At 40.3% G+C, this 25,440-nt stretch overlaps 2 protein-coding genes across 2 annotated transcripts in view; one reads left to right on the top strand and one right to left on the bottom strand.

The window, feature by feature from the left end:
* Positions 1-25,440, top strand: part of gsap (gamma-secretase activating protein) — a 119,905-nt gene that overhangs the window by 65,261 nt on the left and 29,204 nt on the right. Inside the window, exons 9-19 of the mRNA XM_060914273.1 lie at positions 63-167; positions 1,553-1,609; positions 1,712-1,758; positions 9,578-9,657; positions 10,108-10,185; positions 10,282-10,368; positions 16,662-16,754; positions 18,838-19,058; positions 20,271-20,340; positions 20,444-20,523; positions 24,282-24,362. Of these exons, the coding sequence (XP_060770256.1) occupies positions 63-167; positions 1,553-1,609; positions 1,712-1,758; positions 9,578-9,657; positions 10,108-10,185; positions 10,282-10,368; positions 16,662-16,754; positions 18,838-19,058; positions 20,271-20,340; positions 20,444-20,523; positions 24,282-24,362 (999 nt within the window). The remainder of the gene's footprint in view (positions 1-62; positions 168-1,552; positions 1,610-1,711; positions 1,759-9,577; positions 9,658-10,107; positions 10,186-10,281; positions 10,369-16,661; positions 16,755-18,837; positions 19,059-20,270; positions 20,341-20,443; positions 20,524-24,281; positions 24,363-25,440) is intronic.
* ccdc146 (coiled-coil domain containing 146) overlaps positions 7,110-25,440 on the bottom strand; it is a 121,954-nt gene continuing 103,623 nt past the window's right edge. Inside the window, exon 14 of the mRNA XM_060914274.1 lies at positions 7,110-7,299. Within this exon, the coding sequence (XP_060770257.1) occupies positions 7,129-7,299 (171 nt within the window). The 3' untranslated portion in view covers positions 7,110-7,128. The remainder of the gene's footprint in view (positions 7,300-25,440) is intronic.

Here is a 25,440-nt window from a genome sequence, read left to right as displayed (position 1 = left end):
AGAGGCTTTTATTTGACATATGGTATTCTGGTTGCTGAGAGTGTTGATTTTTGATGTAACAGGTGATGCAGAATACAGAGCAGCTGACGAAAGACCGAGTGACCGATGAGTTCTGCTGGGTTCAGTGGGACTCGGACACCCAGAGACTCTTCTATCTCACAAGCAGGGTCAGAATTCCCATTATTGCTACTTCTCTTTTAAAGCCATAGTCTTCGGAGTAAAGCTGCTGTGGCAGTTCTTCGTACAGAAATGAGAAATAGGCATATAAAGAGCTCATTTGGCACTAGAGTTATGAAGCATGGTAAACAATGGGCCTCATTTATTACGCTGGATATGGAGATTTAATCGGTCGTAAATCATTTGTAGGAGCATTTCCACAGAGAATATGGTATTCATAAAAATTCCCTAATTTCAGAAAATGTTTGTGTCATACTTGTGCTCCTGAGTGTGTGTAACTTTATACATAAGAAGACCAGACTAATATAAACCTCAGTTGAACGAATCATATAAATTATGACGAGTTGCTGCTCTTTTATATACAGATTACGCGGTTAAGTTTAGGTTGCCAAGACGCTTCTAAACAAGCAAACAAACCTAATCAATTCTCTGTGTGATGTGCTTGGTATCCGTGATCAACGGGGTACCAGGTGTTTTTTTTTTTTTTTTCCCCCCCTTCATTCTTATGTCAGACCATTTTCTTTTCACTTAATTCTAACAAACCTTTTCCAAAATTGGCTCCAGTTTTCGGCCTTTCGGATACTGTTACGCTGATAAGTGATAGATTTTTATGAGCATAGCTGTGAGTCAAAATACCTTTTAAGAATCAATTTTTGCCAGACACGCTGTCATTTCAGCTGCTTGAACTTTGCCTTTTACGGAGTTTTGTGGGCGTCACCAAATTAAAATCAGCATTTCCAAAACTTTTTTTAAATATGGCAGATTTTTTTTTTTTTTTGTACACTTTGGCTTACAGCCCTGTGATGACCTGGCGACTTGTCCAGGGTGTACCCCGCCTTTCGCCCGTAGTCAGCTGGGATAGGCTCCAGCTTGCCTGCGACCCTGTAGAAGGATAAAGCGGCTAGAGATAATGAGATGAGATGAGACTTTGGCTTACACGTATATTTACGCCCATCTTGAACAAAAAATATCGATAAATGAGGCCCAATGGATGGATTTAACCAAGACTTTATGCACTTGGCTGTACTTCAGTGTACTAATAGCTTCCCACATCAGAATGATTTTTATTTCTGCTGCTCCCACTGTGTATTTGTGAGAAAGGTTTTAAGGTCAGAACTCTTACATTCCTCACATTTTCACCTGTACCACCTTACAGTAAGAGCACAGTGACTTTTGAAGCGTGAACCCAAACCATTCTTTTCCATATCAATGCTTTTACTTGCATTACTGATATTGCATTTATCAAGAACATGGCATTCTTAATATCATCTCTATTATTTGTCCTCAGTCCTTTATTTTCTGAATATTCTCGGCGCTTCTGCTACATTGACATTGTGACTGTGTTGTGGGTTTTTTTCTTTCTTTCCGATTTTAGGAGAAATATGTGCTCAAGTGCGTACAGTTTTTCCCTGATCACAATTTTGAGACTCTGGTAAATATATTGATCATTGTCAGTTCTTTAGTGTTGCATCATGTGTACTGACAGATAAGAGAGATGTTTGAAGTCTGTTGTCTTTTTTTTTTTGTATGACAGTTTGAACTCCCGTTGGATTTACCCAGTAATCCGTTCACCTCTGTGAGGTAAGCAGCCCATTAGTTCATTTTAGTTCAAGTGGTATAGCTTAATAATTATGGAAGTGTATTGCTGCCACACCAGAAAAAATAAATAAAAATCAGTATCATGAAATAACGTGAAAAATTTATTATAATAGATTTTTCCTGTTATACCAATATATTTTCACGTTATTATGTGAAACATTTCACGTTATAATGTGATAACTTTAAACTCATGTTTGAATCTGTGGCTTGAATTAGGTGTGTGGGGAATAAACTGGGTGATGTGGCTCATTTACATGATTTAATCAAGTTCATGCTTGGGTTGAACTGCGGTAAAGTTGGAAATAATATATTCACAGATTCAAACTTCCCGGATCAATAACTCTGAAGGGAAACGTTGTTGAAATGCACTAGATGCCTCTTTCCTATTGTACCAAGGTAGATAACGAGCTACAACCTCCTTTTAATCAAAACGAGTCGTTCTCTAAGCTGGACTAATAACACTGGTCTCTGTGTGCAGCTGGCTTTGAGACGAATGCACAGGGACCATCTAAAAAGGGCAAGACTGAAAAGAGATGCTCCGAAAATATTCAGTAATTTCACCCTTATTCACTGCAGTGTCACCAAAATCACTGCACACATCAACAGTCTCCTGTTTGTGATACTACAGCAGTTATTTTGGAAAATGTGCTTTTGCCTAATTTTGGGAAATTTTTATTGGGAAAAATGTTCAATAACTTTACTGTTGTACACTGTAGTGTCACCAAAATCACTAACAGGAGACTGTTGATGTGTGCAGTGATTTTGGTGACACTGCGATGAATAAGGATGGAGTTATTGAATATTTTCATAGCATCTCTTTTCAGTCTTGAACTTTTTAGACAGTCCCTGCTTAAGAGTTACTGATTCAGGAAGTTTGAATCTGTGAATATATTTCCAACTGAAATAGAACTTGATTAAATCATGTAAATGAGCGACGCGACCCAGTTTATTCTCCACGGGACCTAGTTTACAGTGGGGCAAAAAAGTATTTAGTCAGCCACCAATTGTGCAAGTTCTCCCACTTAAAAAGATGAGAGAGGCCTGTAATTTTCATCATAGGTACACTTCAACTATGAGAGACAGAATGGGGGAAAGAATCCAGGAAATCACATTGTAGGATTTTTAATGAATTAATTGGTAAATTCCTCGGTAAAATAAGTATTTGGTCACCTACAAACAAGCAAGATTTCTGGCTCTCACAGACCTGTAACAACTTCTTTAAGAGGCTCCTCTGTCCTCCACTCGTTACCTGTATTAATGGCACCTGTTTGAACTCGTTATCAGTATAAAAGACACCTGTCCACAACCTCAAACAGTCACACTCCAAACTCCACTATGGCCAAGACCAAAGAGCTGTCAAAGGACACCAGAAACAAACTTGTAGACCTGCACCAGGCTGGGAAGACTGAATCTGCAATAGGTAAGCAGCTTGGTGTGAAGAAATCAACTGTGGGAGCAATTATTAGAAAATGGAAGACATACAAGACCACTGATAATCTCCCTCGATCTGGGGCTCCACGCAAGATCTCACCCCGTGGGGTCAAAATGATCACAAGAACGGTGAGCAAAGATCCCAGAACCACACGGGGGGACCAAGTGAATGACCTGCAGAGAGCTGGGACCAAAGTAACAAAGGCTACCATCAGTAACACACTACGCCGCCAGGGACTCAAATCCTGCAGTGCCAGACGTGTCCCCCTGCTTAAGCCAGTACATGTTCAGGCCCGTCTGAAGTTTGCTAGAGAGCATTTGGATGATCCAGAAGAGGATTGGGAGAATGTCATATGGTCAGATGAAACCAAAATAGAACTTTTTGGTAAAAACTCAACTTGTCGTGTTTGGAGGAGAAAGAATGCTGAGTTGCATCCAAAGAACACCATACCTACTGTGAAGCATGGGGGTGGAAATATCATGCTTTGGGGCTGTTTTTCTGCAAAGGGACCAGGACGACTGAGCCGTGTAAAGGAAAGAATGAATGGGGCCATGTATCGTGAGATTTTGAGTGAAAACCTCCTTCCATCAGCAAGGGCATTGAAGATGAAACGTGGCTGGGTCTTTCAGCATGACAATGATCCCAAACACACCGCCCGGGCAACGGAGTAGTGGCTTCGTAAGAAGCATTTCAAGGTCCTGGAGTGGCCTAGCCAGTCTCCAGATCTCAACCCCATAGAAAATCTTTGGAGGGAGTTGAAAGTCCGTGTTGCCCAGCGACAGCCCCAAAACATCACTGCTCTAGAGGAGATCTGCATGGAGGAATGGGCCAAAATACCAGCAACAGTGTGTGAAAACCTTGTGAAGACTTACAGAAAATGTTTGACCTCTGTCATTGCCAACAAAGGGTATATAATAAAGTATTGAGATGAACTTTTGTTATTGACCAAATACTTATTTTCCACCATAATTTGCAAATAAATTCTTTAAAAATCAGACAATGTGATTTTCTGGATTTTTTTTTTTCTCATTTTGTCTCTCATAGTTGAGGTATACCTATGATGAAAATTACAGGCCTCTCTCATCTTTTTAAGTGGGAGAACTTGCACAATTGGTGACTGACTAAATACTTTTTTGCCCCACTGTATTCCCAATATGACCCAGTTTATTTCCCACGGGACCCGGTTTATTCCCCATGTAAGGGTGGCTGCCATGCCCATAACCATAGTAACCCTTTCACAGTACAGTTTGAACACACCAATCTCTGTACTCAACGCCATGTTCTATCTCCGCCCATTCTTCTGACTCCCTGTAATGGTATTGGATACAGAGGATACCGGATACCAAGTACGATGACATCACGACTGCTTTAAACCAGCGGTGGAACCGAAATTCTGCCTCTCTGGCAATGGATTCCCTCTCTGGTGGTGGATTCCACATGTGAAAGAGAGAAGCCAATGCATTGGTACTACAGAAGGACAAAGAACAAAAGAATGAGCTGTTGATACCGGACTTTAGCCAAAGTTCAATGTATTTGACCTTCGCAGAGCTGTATTAATAACTGAACCGGTTAGTTACTGCAATCCACGCAGTGTTTCAAAGAGAAAAGGCGACTGGATCCCTTTTCCCTTTTTCAACGTCGATGAATTATAAACAAGATTCCTTCTAGATCATCGGACAACCAATGGGACACCGAGGATCTTCTTCCTGGATCTGTGTTCCATGCTATCTTCGGAGAAGGCACACTTTCAATCGCTAACAAGAGCGATCACCCAAGTGAGGCTAGCATCTGGGCAAAAATTGTTAGTTTTACTTGTAGCTAGTTAATGTGAAGTGTTGTTTATTTGAATTCATTTATTATTTAAATGTATGCATTTTGATTCACATGAAGGTCGGTCTTAGACCGCGTGTTGTTGATTTACTTTGTTTACTATCTGTAGTTAGTTAGATTGTGCATGCGTTCTTTCTCTCTCTTTTTAACTCCGTTCGTCGTGCTGACCAGTTTGGGTTTAAGGCCTAGCTGAGACTAGTTTAAACCACAGATTCCTTTGTTCAATTTCGCGTGCTGTGCTGACTATCCCTCTTTTGGGTGCGGCCAGTGGTCGAGTTGTAAAATCAAACCAGGGGGGATGGTGAAATTTAGTCGCGTGTCGACCCATCGGTCAGTCCGTCAGTGACTACGTTTACATGCACGTCCAAATCGAGCTGCTGTTGGTAATCGAGCAAAGGGTCCCAGCAGGGGTGCCAGAGAAATCCAATCCTACATGCACAAGTGAAATCGGGCTATTGTGCAAGGTGCATTGTGCACCCGAGCCACACGTGGCGCTACACGCCCCATCATGTTGGTACACCTCCGGTTGTCGTCATGAAGAAGAGCTATAGTGTTGCCAGATACTGCTGACGTTTTCCAGCCCAAAACATGTTCAAATCCGCTAAAATGCACTTAAAACCCCCAATCTGGCAACACTGGCAGTTCCGTGTTCAAGCTGTTAGGCTTGCTCCAACAGACTATGCCTACAAACTGTCCGGCGCAGACCACTGTTTTGTAAGACAACTTATTTTGCACAATAATATTTTTCTAAAGTCCATTTTTTGCTTACAAAAAATATTTTTTTTGCTTACAATTTAACTTGTGTCTTAATAAACACACAAAAAGTTCAATTGTTTTGTTTTTATTGACATTCTTCAGATGTTGGACATATATACACACACAAATACAATGACTTGTTTATGTACACAATTCACAGCTATGCAACAGCTGTACAGATGTATTTGGTGATACAGTAAGTGAGCTAAATTTTAACAGTGCAAACAATGCCACAAAAAGAAAAGATTCATGCCGTTGTCATGATTCGTTGTCATGCCGACCGAGGCTGTTGTGTTTCCCGCTTGTGGTCTCGTCACTCGTCACTTCCGGAAGTAGCTCGACAACTAGCTCGATAGGGTATACATGCACAAAGTAGCTCGGCAGAAATCGCATAAACTAGGTCGTGTAGCTCGATTCCGAGAAATCAAGTTCGGTTCAATTTCAGCTGAGTTAAGGTGTATACATGGCATTTTGAACTTCGATTTCAGTCGAGCAACGGCAGAAATTCGATTCTCTCTATGTGCATGTAAACGTAGTGAGTGGGAAACTGGTTTGCTTTTAGGAGGGTGTGCACACAACGTAGGTCTGTGGACCTTGTTCATTTACCAGACATACAGTATTTTGTGCTGATAAAGTGTGTAGTACACACTGTGTACCCTTTTTATTGTTGTAAAAAACATAATACACTGGTATTTTACTGTAAAACATGCACAGTGTGGATGTCATGTGTCATATTTAGTCAGTCTCCTGGCTGACATACCTACCACATTCTCCATTAGGGTGAAATGCAGATGACAAATTTGAAGTGTAACTTCATAGTCATGGTAGGCTCCTTTTAAATCTCATCTCATTATCTCTAGCCGCTTTATCCTTCTACAGGGTCGCAGGCAAGCTGGAGCCTATCCCAGCTAACTACGGGCGAAAGGCGGGGTACACCCTGGACGAGTCGCCAGGTCATCACAGGGCTGACACATAGACACAGACAACCATTCACACTCACATTCACACCTACGGTCAATTTAGAGTCACCAGTTAACCTAACCTGCATGTCTTTGGACTGTGGGGGAAACCGGAGCACCCGGAGGAAACCCACGTGGGCACGGGGAGAACATGCAAACTCCGCACAGAAAGGCCCTCGCCGGCCACGGAGCTCGAACCCAGGACCTTCTTACTGTGAGGCGACAGCGCTAACCACTACACCACTGTGCCATCCTTTTAAATCGTTTGGTAAATAATTTATTAAAACCTCAGCAGGCAATGTAAATGAACAACTGAATCTTTTCATATCAAGTCAATAGAATTTTTATTCAAAGCTGAACATTGGGAACATTGAATTAAATACAGAGGTAGGTAGGTAACCAATAAGCTAAAACAAGCAACAGTAAATTGTAAATCTTCAGCTCTTCAGCTGTTGGTTCTCCTGCTTGCTCCTGCTCCTGTATTGTCTCACACTCGGGGTCCTCCAGCTCCTGTCGCACTGTGTTGCAGTTGCTGCTGACTGTCATCTGGAATAAAGAGCAGTGGATAAGATCATTTAATTAAATATAATTATAATGTTATTTCTGATTTATTTATTATCTGAACGAGGATTTGAGCTTTGAAAAATGACTGGATTCTTTCTGTAATGTTGATTCCCGCTGTTATCTCGGTCATGGGACACCTTAACGTTGACGGTTACCAAGGAGCTGCCTTGGATACTTTGATACTTTGCTTCGATACATAGCAGCACTTTGATACATACTGGATACAAGCTAGCAAAATGAGTTAAAAGCAGGCATCTTTGGAAAGTTTCTTTGGAAAGGGGAAAAGGCCCATTGAGGAGACAGAAGAAGAGCCTCTGACGAAGAAAAAGAAAGCTGCATTTTAGCAGACACTTTGTCGAGTCCTACACCAATCCTGCCCTGCCTTACATGTTGTGACCGGCTCTCTAATGAGGCAATGAAGCCTTCAAAACCGCTAGTGTCGTTTATTTTAGCCTTCCTGTCTTGAATAACACTTTTTGTTGCCTGAAGAATAGCAAACGAACATCCAGGCTGATTAAATTAATGGCCTTATACAAGAAATCAAAGCTAACATGAACCTGAGTAAGCTATCGATAGCTGGCTAGACTCCAAACTAACATTCATTATGATAGCTGTGTTGTTATCCGCCGCCCACAAATTAGGCTACATATCGGTAACTTTACAGCATGATAGTGGGCTCACAGAAAGTGTGACTGATATTCGTAACTCTTGACTTACCTCCTGAAATGTTTTTTCTTGCGATCTTAAATCTGAACTTGCTTAGGTCTTGCTGTCCACTCCGCTTGGCCATGATGCTGCAATCTGCTGCTGTCACTGACGCCGAATGAAATAAAAAATAACGGAACCCCAACTGAATGTCACCTCCTCAAACGCTTCGCTTGTGCATGCCCTCTCTCATGGTAGCTTATTGTATGCTCAGTTTCAGCAAAGCTACATGGAATGGCATTTCTAATTCCAATGTTAAATAGAAGTAATGTCCACATTTATTGATAAAATTGCTCAAGGGAAGGGAGGGGGGATGCCCGTTTTAGAGGGGGGATGATTTTGACCATTTTTTATTCCAGGGGGGATCCCTCCCCATCTCGAGTACAGGGTGCAGCTGCACTCCATTCGCATTCCACACACATGCCTACACACACACACACACACACACACACACACATATATATATATATATATATATATATATATATATATATATATATATATATATACACACACACTCACACATCTCACACCTTAAGGCTCACCGAGGCAGAGGTGGATACCTGCGCAAAGACATTATTTAGAGTGCCGTTGGGGGTGCGCATGTCCCAGCAGCACTTCTTCACCATGAGAGGGTGGGACTTGTATGTCCCACTTGTATGTCCAAGTTATCTGTGGAAGAGTGCTGGTCGTCTTGGGCTTTCCCTCGCCACCAGGTCTCTCACACACACGTGGTTTCCGTATCACATTTTAACATCCACTCACCCCTACACTGTAACGCTGGCTTATTACTTCTGATCACCATTAGTGCCTTAATTATCATACACCCTACTGATTCTTATTTGTATATATTGTATCACCATTTATATTGAATTATTCCTTGGCTGCTATCGTTGCTGTATCTGATCAGTATTAGTTCGCTAATTCATGCCAGCTATTTCAATAAATTATATCTTTGGAATAAACTGTGTCCTGTTTATTGTTACCATATTCACTGAGTGCCAACCTCTGTCAAGAAAAGTATTCTAATTGCCTTCACCCATTTGGTTGTATGAATGTTATAGGTCTAGAGTAAATGTATTACATTAGAGCTACAATACTCACTAAACTATAGCAACATCACCACCAAGTTATTCCAGTGATTTTAACAGTTTAGCTATAAACTATTAGACACTTGAATTAATGATTAATGAATTTATGAGACTGATTCCTTTTTATATGAGACTGATTTGATAAGCCTATTGCACCTACACCCACGGGACCCGGTTTATTCCCAATAGATCCAGTTTATTCCCCACACACCTCATTCATACCACAGATTCAAGCAGGAGTTTAAAGTTATCATAATGTGAAACGTTTCAGATAATAATGTGAAAAATATATTGTTATAACATGAAAAATTTATTGTTATAACAAACTTTTCACGTTATTACGTGATGGTGGTCCCCCCCCCCCCCCCCCCCCCATGTGGCAGCAATACACTTCCGTAAATAATACGTATTGTTACACACAAAAGTGCAATAATGGGCTATTTCCATGTTTTTGCTTTGTATAGGTTAATTAATTTTGGACATGTTCACTACCAAGAGAGGGAAAACGAGGGAATGAAACTGATAGTATTTACAGACAGAACTGGCAAGTCATTCAGTGAACTTTGCTTCACCTTGATGGTATTGAATGCTATATAGTTACACATTATTTAACAAAGTTAGTGACTGTTGTTTTTATATTCTTCACTCACTCGACCTGGGATAGAAATTAAGTTTCATCATTCATGTTGGCAATCAAAGTCCAAGTAATGCACAAGTATAGCAACGAATATGGATATTTGATCAGATATTTAATAGAGATGAAGATGAGCTTTATGAATCAAAACTGTAATAATCAGAATACAAAAATGACAATAAAATGGAACACTTTTTGAAATCCATAAAACAAATCCACATGCATATTAATGATGACTTCATTTGCAACTGTAGATTGTAGCAGGAAGGCGTCTTTTTATCTTTTATTTGAAATCATACAAAGCAAATAGCATTCTTCAAAAGTTTATATGAACTTATTTGTATTTTTTTCTCTCCACAGGTGTCATGTGTGTGTGCTATAGCTATCCTGTGCATGGTGTTGAGGATTACACTTACACTATTGCATTTGTGCACAGAGGTACAAGGAATGCAGACTACCTTCTTATTTCTAAATAAACTCACATTTGTTAATGTGATAACTATTATCTATGTTTTTTTTTTTTTTGGCATGCAGGTTTCAGTAAGACTTTCACTGTAGCACGTGAGCAAACCGTACAGCCAGGCAGCATGCCAAACCAACAGCCACTCTTCATCTATTTGGGTCAGTGCCTGAAACTGATGTTCATTCAGAAAGAAGCATTAAAAATTCAGTCTCTCACCTGCATTTGTAATTTCACAGTGTATTATCAATCAGTCAATCAGCCTTTTTTTTTCTGTTGAAGCATCATGATCGCTGAGATATTTCTCAAACTAAACACGCAATTTAAATTTGTTTCTTGTAGCACATTAAAAAAAAAAAGGTTGGGACGGTAAAGTATTTACCACTTTATAATGTTTCCATTCCTTCTCAGAACACTTAAAAGATGTTTAGGGACTGAAGACACCAAATGATGAAGTGTTTCAGGTGTTACTTTGTCCCATTCTTCCTGCAAACAGGTCTTAAGATGTACAACAGTACAGGGTCGTCGTCCTATTTTTCATTTCAAAATTCACCACGCGTTCTCTGCTGTGGACAGAGGGAACAGGCTCCCTCTCCTTCCACAGCCATGCCTTTGTAATGTATGTAGAATGTGGTTTTGCACTGTCTTGTTGAAATCTCCCTGGAAAAGATGTCGTCTTGAAGGCAGCATATGTTGCACCAGTATCTCGATGTACTTTTCTGCATTAATGCTGCCATCACAAAAGTGTAAATTACCTTTGCCAAGGGCTCTGACACAACCCCATATCATGAAACACCCTGGCTTTTGGACTTGTTCCTGGTAACAGTCTGGATGGTCCTTTTCGTCTTTGGTCTGGAGCACACGGCATCCATTTCTTCCAAAAAAAAGACCTGGAATACTGATTTATCTGACCACAGTACATGTTTTCGCTGTGTGATGGTCCATCCCAGATGCCTCAGAGCCCAGAAAAGTCGATGGCACTTCTTGACACAGTTAACATAAGGCTTCCTTTTGGCACAGTAAAGTTTTAACTGGTATTTGTGGATGTAACTCCATATTGTAGCCCTTGACAAAGGTTTGCCAAAGTAATCCCGAGCCCATGTGGTTATATCAGCTATAAATCAGTGATGGTTCTTGATGCAGTGCCGTCTGAGGGATTGGCGCTCATGGGTGTTCAGCTTGAGCTTGAACCCTTGTCCTTTACGCACTGAAATTCCTCCAGATTCCTTCAATCATTTAATGATATTATGCACCGTGGACAGTAACGAAGGACATTTACTTGAGTACTGTACTTAAGTACACTTTTTGAGTATCTGTACTTTACTTGAGTATTTTTTTGGAAACTTATAACTTTAACTTCACTACACTTGAAAGACAAATATCTTACTTTTCACCCCACTACATTTCTAGCAAGGTCCTCATTACTCGTTATTATGAAGCAGCTTTTAAAGTGGATGTTTTTTTCTTTTCTTTTCTAAAACATGAGTGGGGTTTTTTTTCTGTAGGTGACACTGAGACAGCCTGTTAGTAATCACTAGGGTCACGTCATGTCCATAGACTGGATAAACTCAAGTTCAATGATTTCTCTGCCCCATTATTTGAACATGATCAGTTGATGGCAGAATGGAAGGAGGCGGTTCTTCTGGAGAATGGACGCACTCATGGATATGCCTAGAACCCATGTTTCAGTTTTCTGAAAGGATTAAAGATTCATTTCATTTTAAATGTTTGCTTTGTTTGCCAAAACAAAGCAAAAACTAAGCACGGCCTACAAAAACTCGCCACCCAACCTGCGGGAGCGTATTGAGGCATGTAAATGTTTCATTCCAAGAGAAAGCTTGCAACGAAGTTGTCTGTGATTTAGAGCTAGCGATAATGTTGCAATAGCTGTGCCTTCTGGTGAGTCAAATGACTTTCTATGGATTTGCCTGCCAAATTGCCCTCGCCTTGTCCACGTCTAACGTTAACACTCTAGCTAGTTAACTTGGACACTATTAGATAGCATGTAAAAACAGAGTTACGCTAACATGAATAATGTTAACTTATCTGAAGTCCTTTCAGAAATATGCTTTAGCATAATCTTGCCAAATAAATATAATGTAGAAATCTTTCTTTTCTAGTAACGTTAGCTACCCAATATGATTTTGAGTTTGAAAGGTGTTTGCTAGCATGTCAAGTGGAGTTTCACTGACTAGCTAGCTTAACGTTAAACCACCATGATGCACAGCATGCGTTCATTTTGTAAATCCAGTCGGTTGCTTCAGAGTCATTAGGTTTTGTAAGCGTTGTGGCAATAATACAACAATGCGTTCACAGACAATGTACTATTAATACTTAAGTATTTTTAAAAGCAAGTACTTCAGTACTTTAACTTAAGTAAAAATCTGACTGTACAACTTTCACTTGCATTGGATTAACATTTGACCGATGGTACAGTGGTGCTTGAAAGTTTGTGAATCCTTTAGAGTTTTCTATATTTCTGCATAAATATGACCTAAAACACCAGATTTTCACACAAGTCCTAAAAGTAGATAAAGATAACCCAGTTAAACAAATGAGACAAAATGTTATACTTGGTAATTTATTTATTGAGGAAAATTATCCAATATTACATATCTGTGAGTGGCAAAAGTATGTGAACCTTTGTTTTCAGTATCTGGTGTGACCCCCTTGTGCAGCAGTAACTGCAGCTAAATGTTTCCGGTAACTGTTGATCAGTCCTGCACACCGGCTTGGAGGAATTTTAGCCCATTCCTCCATACAGAACAGCTTCAACTCTGGGATGTTGGTGGGTTTCCTTACATGAACTGCTCGCTTCAGGTCCTTCCACAACATTTGGATTGGATTAAGGTCAGGACTTTGACTTGGCCATTCCAAAACATTAACTTTATTCTTCTTTAACCATTCTTTGGTAGAACGACTTGTGTGCTTAGGGTCGTTGTCTTGCTACATGACCCACCTTCTCTTGAGATTCAGTTCATGGACAGATGTCCTGAAATTCTCCTTTAGAATTCGCTGGTGTAATTCAGAATTCATTGTTCCATCAACGATGGCAAGCCGTCCTGGCCCAGATGCAGCAAAACAGGCCCAAACCATGATACTACCACCACCATGTTTCACAGATTGGATAAGGTTTTTATGCTGGAATGCAGTGTTTTCCTTTCTCCAAACATAACGCTTCTCATTTAAACCAAAAAGTTCTATTTTGGTCTCATCCATCCACAAAACATTTTTCCAATAGCCTTCTGGCTTGTCCACGTGATCTTTAGCAAACTGCAGACGAGCAGCAATGTTCCTTTTGGAGAGCAGTGGCTTTCTCTTTGCAACCCTGCCATGCACACCATTGTTGTTCAGTGTTCTCCTGATGGTGGACTCATGAACATTAGCCAATGTGAGAGAGGCCTTCAGTTGCTTAGAAGTTACCCTGGGGTCCTTTGTGACCTCGCCGACTATTACACGCCTTGCTCTTGGAGTGATCTTTGTTGGTCAACCACTCCTGGGGAGGGTAACAATGGTCTTGAATTTCCTCCATTTGTACACAATCTGTCTGACTGTGGCTTGGTGGAGTCCAAACTCTTTCGAGATGGTTTTGTAACCTTTTCCAGCCTGATGAGCATCAACAACGTTTTTTCTGAGGTCCTCAGAAATCTCCTTTGTTCGTGCCATGATACACTTCCACAAACATGTGTTGTGAAGATCAGACTTTGATAGATCCCTGTTCTTTAAATAAAACAGGGTGCCCACTCACACCTGATTGTCATCCCATTGATTTGAAAACACCTGACTCTAATTTCACCTTCAAATTAACTGCTAATCCTAGAGGTTCACATACTTTTGCCACTCACAGGTATGTAATATTGGATAATTTTCCTCAATAAATAAATGGCCAAGTATAATATTTTTGTCTCATTTGTTTAACTGGGTTCTCTTTATCTACTTTTAGGACTTGTGTGAAAATCTGATAATGTTTTAGGTTATATTTATGCAGAAATATAGAAAATTCTAAAGGGCTCACAAACTTTCAAGCACCACTGTATATGTACTTTGACTTAAGTAATGAAGTTGGGTACTTTGTCCACCTCTGACTGTGAAATATAGAGGGTGAAATATCCAAATTCTATAGTATCTTTGTTTGAGGAACATTGTTTTTAAACAATACATTTCAATAATTTTCTCACACGTTTGTTGACGAACTGGAGATACTCGGCCCATCCTTACTCCTCAAAGACTAGGCCTTTCCTGGATACTGATTTTGTACCAAATCATGATTACCTGTTTCAAATCACATAATTATTGAATTGTTTTACCTCGTTACTAGACCTAAATTTTCCCCATCCCAACTTTTTTTTTCTTTTGGAATGTGTTGCAGGCCTGAAACGCAGGAATACCGGTAGATGTACAGTATCAGACAAAAGATTGGACACCTGTACTGATTCATAGGTTTTTCTATATTTTAACTCTTCTACACTGTCGAACAATACTGAAAATATCAAAACTATGAAATAACATATGGAACATGTATGAAATTATGTGGTAAACAAAAAACTGTTAAAAACAAAATGTTTCATATTTTAGATTCTTCAAAGTATCCAGCGTTTACCTTGATGACGCTTTGTACACTATTGGCATTGTCTTACCCAGCTTCATGAGGTAGTCACCTGGAATGCTTTTCAATTAATAGGTGTGCCTCATTAAAAGTTAATTACTGGAATGTCTTGCCTCCTTAAAGTGCTGATCACACGTTTTTGACATCTTTGGCAATGTTTTATAACATAAAAAGTAATTCCCGATGATCCATATATTAATTCACGAAGGCGCCTATTTTACAAGTTATGATAAAAAACGCGGCTATTTGGACAAATTTGACGGGGCTGCAGCACCCAGGAGACGAAAGAGGAGGAGGGGCTATATGACGTCAGCGAAAGAACCTTCCTCCTAACTTACCAGTTTGTTGTTGATGCGACAGGTGTTCAGTTTATCATTATTAGTATTTTTATTAGACATATATAGTTATTATGCCTTCGCATTGTGTTGCCGGCTTTTGCTCCAAAACCCACAAGGATGGGGTAAGTTTATTCAAGTTTCCCAGAGATCCCGAGCTGCATGCGAAGTGGGTGAAGCAAGTCAGGCGCACTCGTGACAAGTGGGAGCCCTCACCAACATCCGTCCTGTGCTCTGAACACTTCGATTTGGATTGTTTTGACACCCTTCCCAGCTTAAAAGAATCTCTTGGGTGTTCAGTTCAGCACAAACGTGTGTTACTACCATCAGCAGTGCCTACACAGTGTTGCCAGATTGGGAGGTTTCCCGCCCAGTTGAGCGGTTTCAAGTGCATTTTGTTGGGTTTTGAACATATTTTGGGCTGGAAAACATCAGCAGTAACTGGCAACAGATACTGCTGACGTTTTCCAGCCCAAAATATGTTCAAAACCCACCAAAATGCACTTGAAACCGCCCAACTGGGCGGGAAACCTCCCAATCTGGCAAGACTGCCAGTATTCCGGAGGGGGTCTACTAGTAGCTATGCCGGATCCAAAGACAGTCCTCCTGTCAGAACATGTGTTGTGAAACGACATAAGATAAAGGTACGTAGAGCTATAGATTCTACATGATAATCATAAATGTAATCATAAAGTCAGCGTGATATCAGTCATGTATTTGCTTGTGAAAGCTTGCGGCTTTCATGTAACTGCCGCCTAGCAACGAGAGGCAAAGGGTAAAGAGGGTAGGCTATCATAGATTCTATTCGGAAGAGATCAACACAATTCTAGACTCCCAGAAAAGGAAGAGCTAGCACTAGAGAGTTCACCGGCGTTTTCATGCGCCATTTCCATTGAGTAGACAGCCAGTGAACCGCAGCGTGTTCTTCCGCTGACGTCACAACATAGCCGCGAGCCACGGACCCAGTTTTCTTGCGCTGTGCAATTAAAAGTTGGATATTCGCGTAACAACAGCTTCTTTTCACGTAATTATAACAGAAATCTAACATGTTTGCCATGTTGTATAGTTTATTTAAGAAATTGCATAGAGTCATGTTCGTGTCATCAGCCCTTTAATGTGTTTGAGATCAAGCAGTAAATAGTAAATAATAAAAATACAGTAAATAGCTCTATTCCACAACTGTAGTAATCCATATTATGTCAAGAACCACTCAACTAAGTGAAGAGAAACGACGTCCATCGTTACTTTGACGTGAAATGACTTTTAATTAATAAAAATAAAGGAAAAAATAACATTTGAATTAAAGTGTGTCCAAGCTTTTGACTGGTACTGTATATTCACAAATGAAATGAAGTTGACCAGATGAAACATGAAATATCTTCTGTTCATACTCTCTGCAATGAACGTCAAAGTATACTTAGAAACCACTGCCTTTTTTTTTTTCCCCCCACTTTCAATACCACCCTGACTTTTCCTGATTTGGGGTTGTATAATATCTAAAACTCTCCCACAGGTCATTATGTTGTAGTTTATCTTGCTGGACACTTCCTTCATCTGATCAACTGCAGACAGCAAGACCTGCTCTGTCATAGCCTCTTCCTGTCAGGTGAGTAGCTCAGATTTCTGCTGATGGTGGCCACTGACACATGCACCTTCCAGGGAGAAACTAATCACTCGCTGAGAAAGTGACCGATTGATTGTATTACAATAAGGTAAATAAGAGCTGACTGTGTTTACTAAAAAGAAGCAAGTTCCTAAGTCACTGACTGAATGTAATTGTGCACTTCAAGTTCAGTTTTATTTGTATTGCAATTTTTATCCCCCGCTAGCTGAAAGGCCTGAAGGGGGATTATGTCGTAGCGATTTCCGTCCCTCCCTCCCTCCTGGGAAGGGTACTCACCTTCTGAAATCAACTCTTCTCACAATTTTTGGAGGAATTTCACAAAACTTGGCAGGATTCTTTGTTATATGTCAGTAATACACAAACTGTAATTGTGTTAAATTGGGTCACATTTTACCAGAGTTACAGCCCTTGATTAACAAAATTATACTTTGACAATTTCATGAGAGTGTTTTCCTTCTGAAATCAACTCCTCTCACAATTCGTGGAGGATTTTCACCAAATTTGGCAAAAGGCTTTTTTACATGTCATTAGTATGCATATTGTTATTTTGTTCAATTCAGTCGCATTTTACCAGAGTTACAGCCCTTGATTAACAACCTTGTACTTTCACAATTTCATGAAGGTGTGCTCGCCTTCTGACATCAACTCCTGTCTCAATTTTTGGACGAATTTCTTGAAGCTTGGCAAAAGGCCTTGTTATATGACGGTAATATGCATATTGCGATTTAATTTCATTTGTGAAAATTTTCCCAGAGTTTTGACCCTTGATAAACAATTTGCACTTTGACAGTTTCATGAGGGTGGACGTTCTTCTGAAATCAACTCCTCTCACAATTTGTGGAGGAATTTCACCAAACTTGGCAGAAGGCTTTGTTATATGACCATTATACGCATGTTGAAATTTCGTTTAATTTGGGCAAATTTTTTACCAGAGTAAAAGGTGTGCTTGCTTTCTGAAATCAACTCCCCTCACAATTTTTATCCCCCGCTGTCCGAAAGGCCCGAAGTGGTATGTTGTGGTGATGTCTGTCTGTCCATCCGTCCCAGGAAGGGTAGTCACATTGCTCAAATCAACTCCTCTCTCAATTTTTGGAGGAATTTCACGAAACTTGACCGGATTCTTTGTTATATGTCGGTAATACGCATATTGTAATTTCGTTCAATTCAGTCGTATTTTACCAGGGTTATGGCATAGTTGCCAGTGGGGGATATTGTGCTTTCAGAGCACTCTTGTAGCAATAGCTGTTGTCACAAAGTAGCAGCTTTACAGAAATCTGCATGTAGATTTGGCTCCCTAATGAGCAGGCCAGAGGTGATGGTGACATGCTGAAGGTCCATGTGGAAGAAACCTTGAGAGGAACCAGACTCAAAAGGGAAACAATCTGATTTGGGTGACACTGGATAGTGGGATTATAAAGCAATACAATATACAGGTGTTGAAGAGGGAAGGAAAAGAGCACCGAATGCATAAAGGTTGTTCACCATGAGCATTTTGTAAATAAAAGTCTTGGAACAAGTATTTATGATTACAGCAGAAGTTCTCTGAAGGTACAAGTCTCCAGTAACTATGTGAGATTATTTTGGAGAACTTGTACTTGCATAAAACCTTAAGATTATGTGCAACATTACAGACATTTAGCAGATGCTCTTATCCAGAACAGCCTGGGGTTAGGTGCCTTGCTCAAGCCATTCCTGCTGGTCCAGGGAATCGAACCAGCAACCTTTTGATCCCAAAGCTGCTTCTCTAACCATTAGGCCATGGCATCGTGTGTACTGGCTCTTGCTATACAGCTAACTACAGTCACTGGTATGACTTAAGATTCACTTGCATTAGAAAGGAGTCTACTATAACCAGAGCACTTTCAGCAGGTTCCTCAGTGATCATCTTACAGAGTGGAGCAAACCTATTGGACAACTCGGCATACTTTTGTTCCATTAAAGGCTGTATTAGCAAACATTTAAGACGCGATGGTTATTCTTGTAGCGAATGTACCTGTTTTGAATGTTTGTCAGTATACCGTATGTGTGGTAGTTCATGCCCTACATTATGCTTCTTGGCCTGCAGGTGCTGATGCCCATATGGATGCACTGGGAGTCAACAGTGTTTTAATGAACATTTCCAGTGACAAGCTGCTGGATGGGGGGATGGGCAGGATGTACACCATGGACCTCAACTATGATTTCCTGCTTCGGCTGCTTAGCCCTGATCGGCCCGAAGCACAACGTCTTGCTGCACTGCACTGTTTGCTGGTCCACCCTGAATCTAACCAGGACCTAGAAAAGGAGGTGAGAAGATGAGGGAGGGAAAGAAGCTCTGAATGCTTTTCAGTTTGTGAATTTAGTACGAGAAGCAAAGCGAATCAGTTTGGGTTTGTGTGGAATACTTATCTTTGGCTAGAGTTCCACTGTAAATGAGAGCTTTGCATGATACAAACTCACAAAGTATAACACTTTTGGGGGGGGGGGAGATGGTGTAAATTTTACAGTAATTTACTGTCAACTTGGATTGCCGGTAAAGTACTGTAATGTTCACAGTAAACACCTATAAAACATTTACAGGAACTTACTGTAATATCTCAGTTCTATGAAATAACACAACCCTGGATCCCTTGTTCATTTGGCTGATGAACTAAGTTGATGGTTAAGGGTCTTGCCTATCCATGACCACTCGGCGTGTTGGGATTTGAACACACAGCCTTCTCATTTGTGACTCAAAGTCTTAACCACTGATCCACCACCACAACAACACGATTAACTTGCACTGATTCCACTACTTCTGCAACTGAATTAACTCCACTAAAAGGTTGCATTGAATCAGTGCAAACTTGTTGAGCTCATTGTGTTGGCTCAGGGGTTAAGGTTTCAGTTCATAGATAAGAAGATTGCATGTAAAATCCCAGTACAACTAAACTGCATCGATTGAGTCCTCAGCTGTATCCTGCAGCAACCAAATGAGTAAATGTACTGGGTAGTGTGTTATTTTATACTAATGTAAGATATTACAGTTGCTTATTATAAATGTTTCACAATTTTCTGTAAATTATACAGTATATTCTTGGCAATCCAAATGTACAAAAGATCTGCCATGCATCTTTTGCACACTTTTCTGGCCACAAGCTTCAGGATCCTGAAGGGTGCAATCTGATTGGGTGTCCACACTTGGGCGTATATACACCTGCATGTGCAAGTTTCCAAGTTGGTGAACCAAGTTTTTTGTTTGCAGTAGTTAGTGGTGAGTAAACAAGATGGTGAAGAGGCTACAAGAAGAACTGTTGATGGAAGGTCTTTGCACTATTGATCAGATACCCCCTTTCTGTGAATGTAGACACTTCTTCTTGGGTACATTTAATGATGAAACCTATCAGATTGTCACAAAAGCTAGATGTCTGACTTCCAGCACGAAGGATTGGCTAGAGTGTAAACATTTTCCATGTGTGTGGTGAAAATGGGAAAGAGATCATGATGAGAATTTTAATTTGCGGTGCATTCCCTGTCCAGATCATCTACTGGATTAGTGAGAACATGATGAGCTTTAGTGCTTTCGATCAGATTCAGGAGTTTATTCTGGGTAAGTAGGAATGGGTGATGTGCGTGTGCGTGCTGTATGTAGAATTGAATGAACTAAGGCAGTGTAACCATATGAGTTCCTAACCAACCTTCTTTCAACATAGGTTCTCTATACAGGATGTGCTGTCAGCAGCCTCTCAGTCTGAATAAAGTGCTTCCATACTCCTCCGTGTTTGAGAAGAAGGTAATTTCAACATAGTCCTTTGATAAAGCACTACAAACAGAATATTCATTTATCATACAAACCTTTGGCCCTTAGATCCTACTCCTTTCTGTAATAAATTCTGACTGATTAAGTCCACTTGAACAAACATGGAATTTTATAGCAAATTGGATAAACAGGGATGTTGTCAGGTCATGGTTTATGGAATTTAATTTACGAGTTGTGTACCCCTGTACTACAGGAAACATCGTAATTAGTAAATAATATAATAAATCTGTTCTACTAAATATAGTGTCTTGCAAAGTATTCATCTCCCCTTGGTGTTTGTCCTGTTTTATTGCATTACAAGCTGGAATTAAAATGGATTTTTTTTGGGGGGGGGTAGCACCGTTTGATTTACACAACATGTCTACCACTTTAAAGGTGCATATTGTTTTCTATTGTGACACAAACAATAAGATAAAAAAAAACAGAAATCTGGAGTGTGCATAGATATTCATCCCTCAAAGTCAATACTTTTTGCTGCAATTACAGCTGCAAGTCTCTTGGGGTATGTCTCTATTAGCTTAGCACATCTAGCCACTGGGATTTTTGCCCATTCCTCAAGGCAAAACTGCTCCAATTCCTTCTGGTTAGATGGGTTGTGTTGGTGTACAACAATCTTCAAGTTATGCCACAGATTCTCAATCGGATTGAGGTCGGGGCTTTGATTAGGCCATTCCAAGACATTTTAAATGTTTCCCTTTAAACCATTCCAGTGTAGCTTTAGCAGTATGTTTAGGGTCATTGTCCTGCTGGAATGTGAACCTTCGTCCCAGTCTCAAACCTCTGGCTGACTCAAACAGGTTTTCCTCCAGAATTGCCCTGTATTTAGTGCCATCCATCTTTCCTTCAGTCCTGACCAGCTTTCCTGTCCCTGCAGATGAAAAATATCCCCACAGCATGATGCTGCCACCACCATGTTTCACTGTAGGAATGGTGTTCTCAGGGTGTTGGGTTTGTGCCACACATGGCATTTCCCATGACGGCCAAAAATGTCAATTCTAGTCTCATTTGACCAGAGAATCTTCTTTCATGTGTTTTGGGGACTCTACCACATGCTGTTGGGCAAACTCCAAATGTGTTTTCTTATTTTTTCTTTAAGCAATGATTTTTTTTCTGGCCATTCTTCCATAGAGCCCCACTCTGTGGATTGTATGGCTTAAAGTGGTCCTATGGACAGATACTCCCATCTCCGCTGTGGATCTTTGCAGCTCCTTCAGTGTTCTCTTTGGTGTCTTTGTTGCATCTCTGATTAATGCCCTCCTTGCCCGGTCTGTGAGTTTTGGTGGGTGGCCTTCTCTTGTCAGGTTTGTAGTGGTGCCATGTTCTTTCCATTTTGCTATAATGGATTTAATGGTGCTCCCTGGGATATTCAAAGTTTAGGATATTTTTTATAACCCAACCCTGATCTACAGTGGTGCTTGAAAGTTTGTGAACCCTTTAGAATTTTCTATATTTCTGCATAAATATGATCTAAAACAACATCAGATTTTCACACAAGTCCTAAAAGTAGATAAAGAGAACCCAGTTAAACAAATGAGACAAAAATATTATACTTGGCCATTTATTTATTGAGGAAAATGATCCAATATTACATATCTGTGAGTGGCAAAAGTATGTGAACCTCTAGGATTAGCAGTTAATTTGAAGGTGAAATTAGAGTCAGGTGTTTCCAATCAATGGGATGACAATCAGGTGTGAGTGGGCACCCTGTTTTATTTAAAGAACAGGGATCTATCAAAGTCTGATCTTCACAACACATGTTTGTGGAAGTGTATCATGGCACGAACAAAGGAGATTTCTGAGGACCTCAGAAAAAGCGTTATTGATGCTCATCAGGCTGGAAAAGGTTACAAAACCATCTCAAAAGAGTTTGGACTCCACCAATCCACAGTCAGACAGATTGTGTACAAATGGAGGAAATTCAAGACCATTGTTATCCTCCCCAGGAGTGGTCGACCAACAAAGATCACTCCAAGAGCAAGGCATGTAATAGTCGGCGAGGTCACAAAGGACCCCAGGGTAACTTCTAAGCAGCTGAAGGCCTCTCTCACATTGGCTAATGTTCATGAGTCCACCATCAGGAGAACACTGAACAACAATGGTGTGCATGGCAGGGTTGCAAGGAGAAAGCCACTGCTCTCCAAAAAGGACATTGCTGATCACCTGCAGTTTGCTAAAGATCACATGGACAAGCCAGAAGGCTATTGGAAAATGTTTTGTGGACGGATGAGACCAAAATAGAACTTTTTGGTTTAAATGAGAAGCGCTATGTTTGGATAAAAGAAAACACTGCATTCCAGCATAAGAACCTTATCCCATCTGTGAAACATGGTGGTGGTAGTATCATGCTTTGGGCCTGTTTTGCTTCATCTGGGCCAGGACGGCTTGCCATCATTGATGGAACAATGAATTCTGAATTATACCAGCGAATTCTAAAGGAAAATGTCAGGACATCTGTCCATGAACTGAATCTCAAGAGAAGGTGGGTCATGCAGCAAGACAACAACCCTAAGCACGCAAGTCATTCTACCAAAGAATGGTTAAAGAAGAATAAAGTTAATGTTTTGGAATGGCCAAGTCAAAGTCCTGACCTTAATCCAATGGAAATGTTGTGGAAGGACCTGAAGCGAGCAGTTCATGTGAGGAAACCCACCAACATCCCAGAGTTGAAGCTGTTCTGTACGGAGGAACGGGCTAAAATTCCTCCAAGCCGGTGTGCAGGACTGATCATCAGTTACCGCAAACGTTTAGTTGCAGTTATTGCTGCACAAAGGGGTCACACCAGATACTGAAAGCAAAGGGTCACATACTTTTGCCACTCACAGATATGTAATATTGGGTCATTTTCCTCACTAAATAAATGACCAAGTATAATATTTTTGTCTCATTTATTTAACTGCGTTCTCTTTATCTACTTTTAGGACTTGTGTGAAAATCTGATGATGTCTTCGATCATATTTATGCAGAAATATAGAAAATTCAAAAGGGTTCACAAACTTTCAAGCACCACTGTATACTTCTCCACAACTTTGTCTCGGACCTGTTTGGAGGCTCCTTGGTTCTCATGTTGCTTGCTTAGTAGTGTTGCAGAGTCAGGGTCCTTCCAGAACAGGTTGATTTATACAGACATCATGTGACAGGTCATGTGACACTTTGCACACAGGTGGATCTTAATCAACTAATTATGTGACTTATGAAGTGAATCGGTTGGAGCAGCTCTTATTTAGGGGTTTCATACGAAAGGGGGTGAATACCTATGCACACTCCAGATTTCTGTTTTTTCATCTTAATTATCATTTGTGTCAGTTTAAAAAAAAAAAAAAAACAACACAACAATTTGCACCTTTAAAGTTGTAGGCATGTTGTGTAAATCAAATGGTGCTAACCGTCCAAAAATCCATTTTAGTTCCAGTTTGTAATGTGACAAAACAGGACAAACAGCAAGGGGGATGAATACTTTTGCAAGACACTGTATCTACAGTGTATATCAGTAGAACATGAGTGTCAGAGTATGTAAGTTATTTTTGCTTCTGAAACAAGAAGCAAATACCGTAGCGGCTATGGGGAAGTGAAACAATTGTTGGAGGACATTTTTAAAAATGAAAGCAGAACAGAAAATGTTGATTTGCACGGGACATGTGTACATGGAGTACTCTGATTGTGTAACCTCTACAAAATGTCTAGAAAACTACTGACCCTACAAATGATAATGAATGGGCTGTGTTCTGCTGCAGGAGCTTCCTGTAGCGCTGACTGCTATCCCTGGTGTGAAGTGCACACCTGAGCTGCTTGCTCAGCCAACAATTAAAGGGAAGGTAACGAACAATTCTGTTTATTTCACTCAGGATTTTATAAGACTGTGGAATGTTAAAGTGACAAAGATTTGTTTAGGTGACACCTACAGAAATTTAAGCATTAAAGTTGTACTGCCTTTCAGATTTTAAGTGTAGGTCATAAAAAGAATTTTCCCCGACACCCAATTATTTTTGTTTAGTGGCCTGAAAGATACTGAATTCGAATCACAGACTTCCAATTTTATTAGTATTTTTTAAAATAGAATAATTAATGAATTTTGGGCCACATGGCCCTAAATTCTCCCCTATTTTTTCCTGCTTCACCATGACCCAATTCAAGATACTACGTCATGCATCACATGGTGGGTTTTTCCCATTTGTGCAAAGCACTGTGGGATACAAATTTGAGACAGGAGAGAACAATGGAGGATGTGAGTGAAACATGAAAGCCCGACTACAGTAATGTAACGTGAGAAGAAAAGATGTTATGTTGCGAAAGAAAGGAAATGCAGGACCAAACTAATAAATAGCGGCGCTCAGCGAGCACCTCGGTGTGATCAGCTGTTCGTTTAGCGACAGAATGATGGAACTGTCAGTGCACGGTCAAAGTAAACCTGTAGATGGCAGTAATGCATCTCTAGATGCCAGCTGCCGTAAAATCCAAAAGAAAAATAAGCAGGTAAACCTGCGCATGCGCACACGGACTTCCTCTGTCTGCTTGTCTGTGCAATGTGAGTGATTTCATGTACATTATTTGCTCTGGAACCCCCTCAAATTAAATAACTTCCCAGCCACAGAATGGCCTGGGTTTTTTTTAGATATTACAGAAATAAACATGTATCACAATGACCAAATTTCAGAGGGAACTAAATTTCACTGATTTTATGAAATCAAAAGGCCGTCTAGCTTTAATCAGAGGTCATGCTCCGTAGGCAGTTCTATGGATGCAAATATAGTTTCAGTTCATTTAATAAACAATAACCAGGCAGATAAATAATCCGAAATAGTATCCACAAAACAGGCAAGAGTCAGGCCATTTGCAAACCAGTGGCGGCTGGTGGCCTTTCTAATAGGGGAAGCTCAGTTTTGGGTCTACGCA

The sequence above is a fragment of the Neoarius graeffei genome, chromosome 2, assembly GCF_027579695.1.
Source record: "Neoarius graeffei isolate fNeoGra1 chromosome 2, fNeoGra1.pri, whole genome shotgun sequence".
Classification (NCBI taxonomy): Eukaryota; Metazoa; Chordata; class Actinopteri; order Siluriformes; family Ariidae; genus Neoarius; species Neoarius graeffei.
The sequence above is the reverse complement of the archived record's forward strand: the minus strand, read 5'-3'. Positions and strand labels throughout refer to the sequence as shown.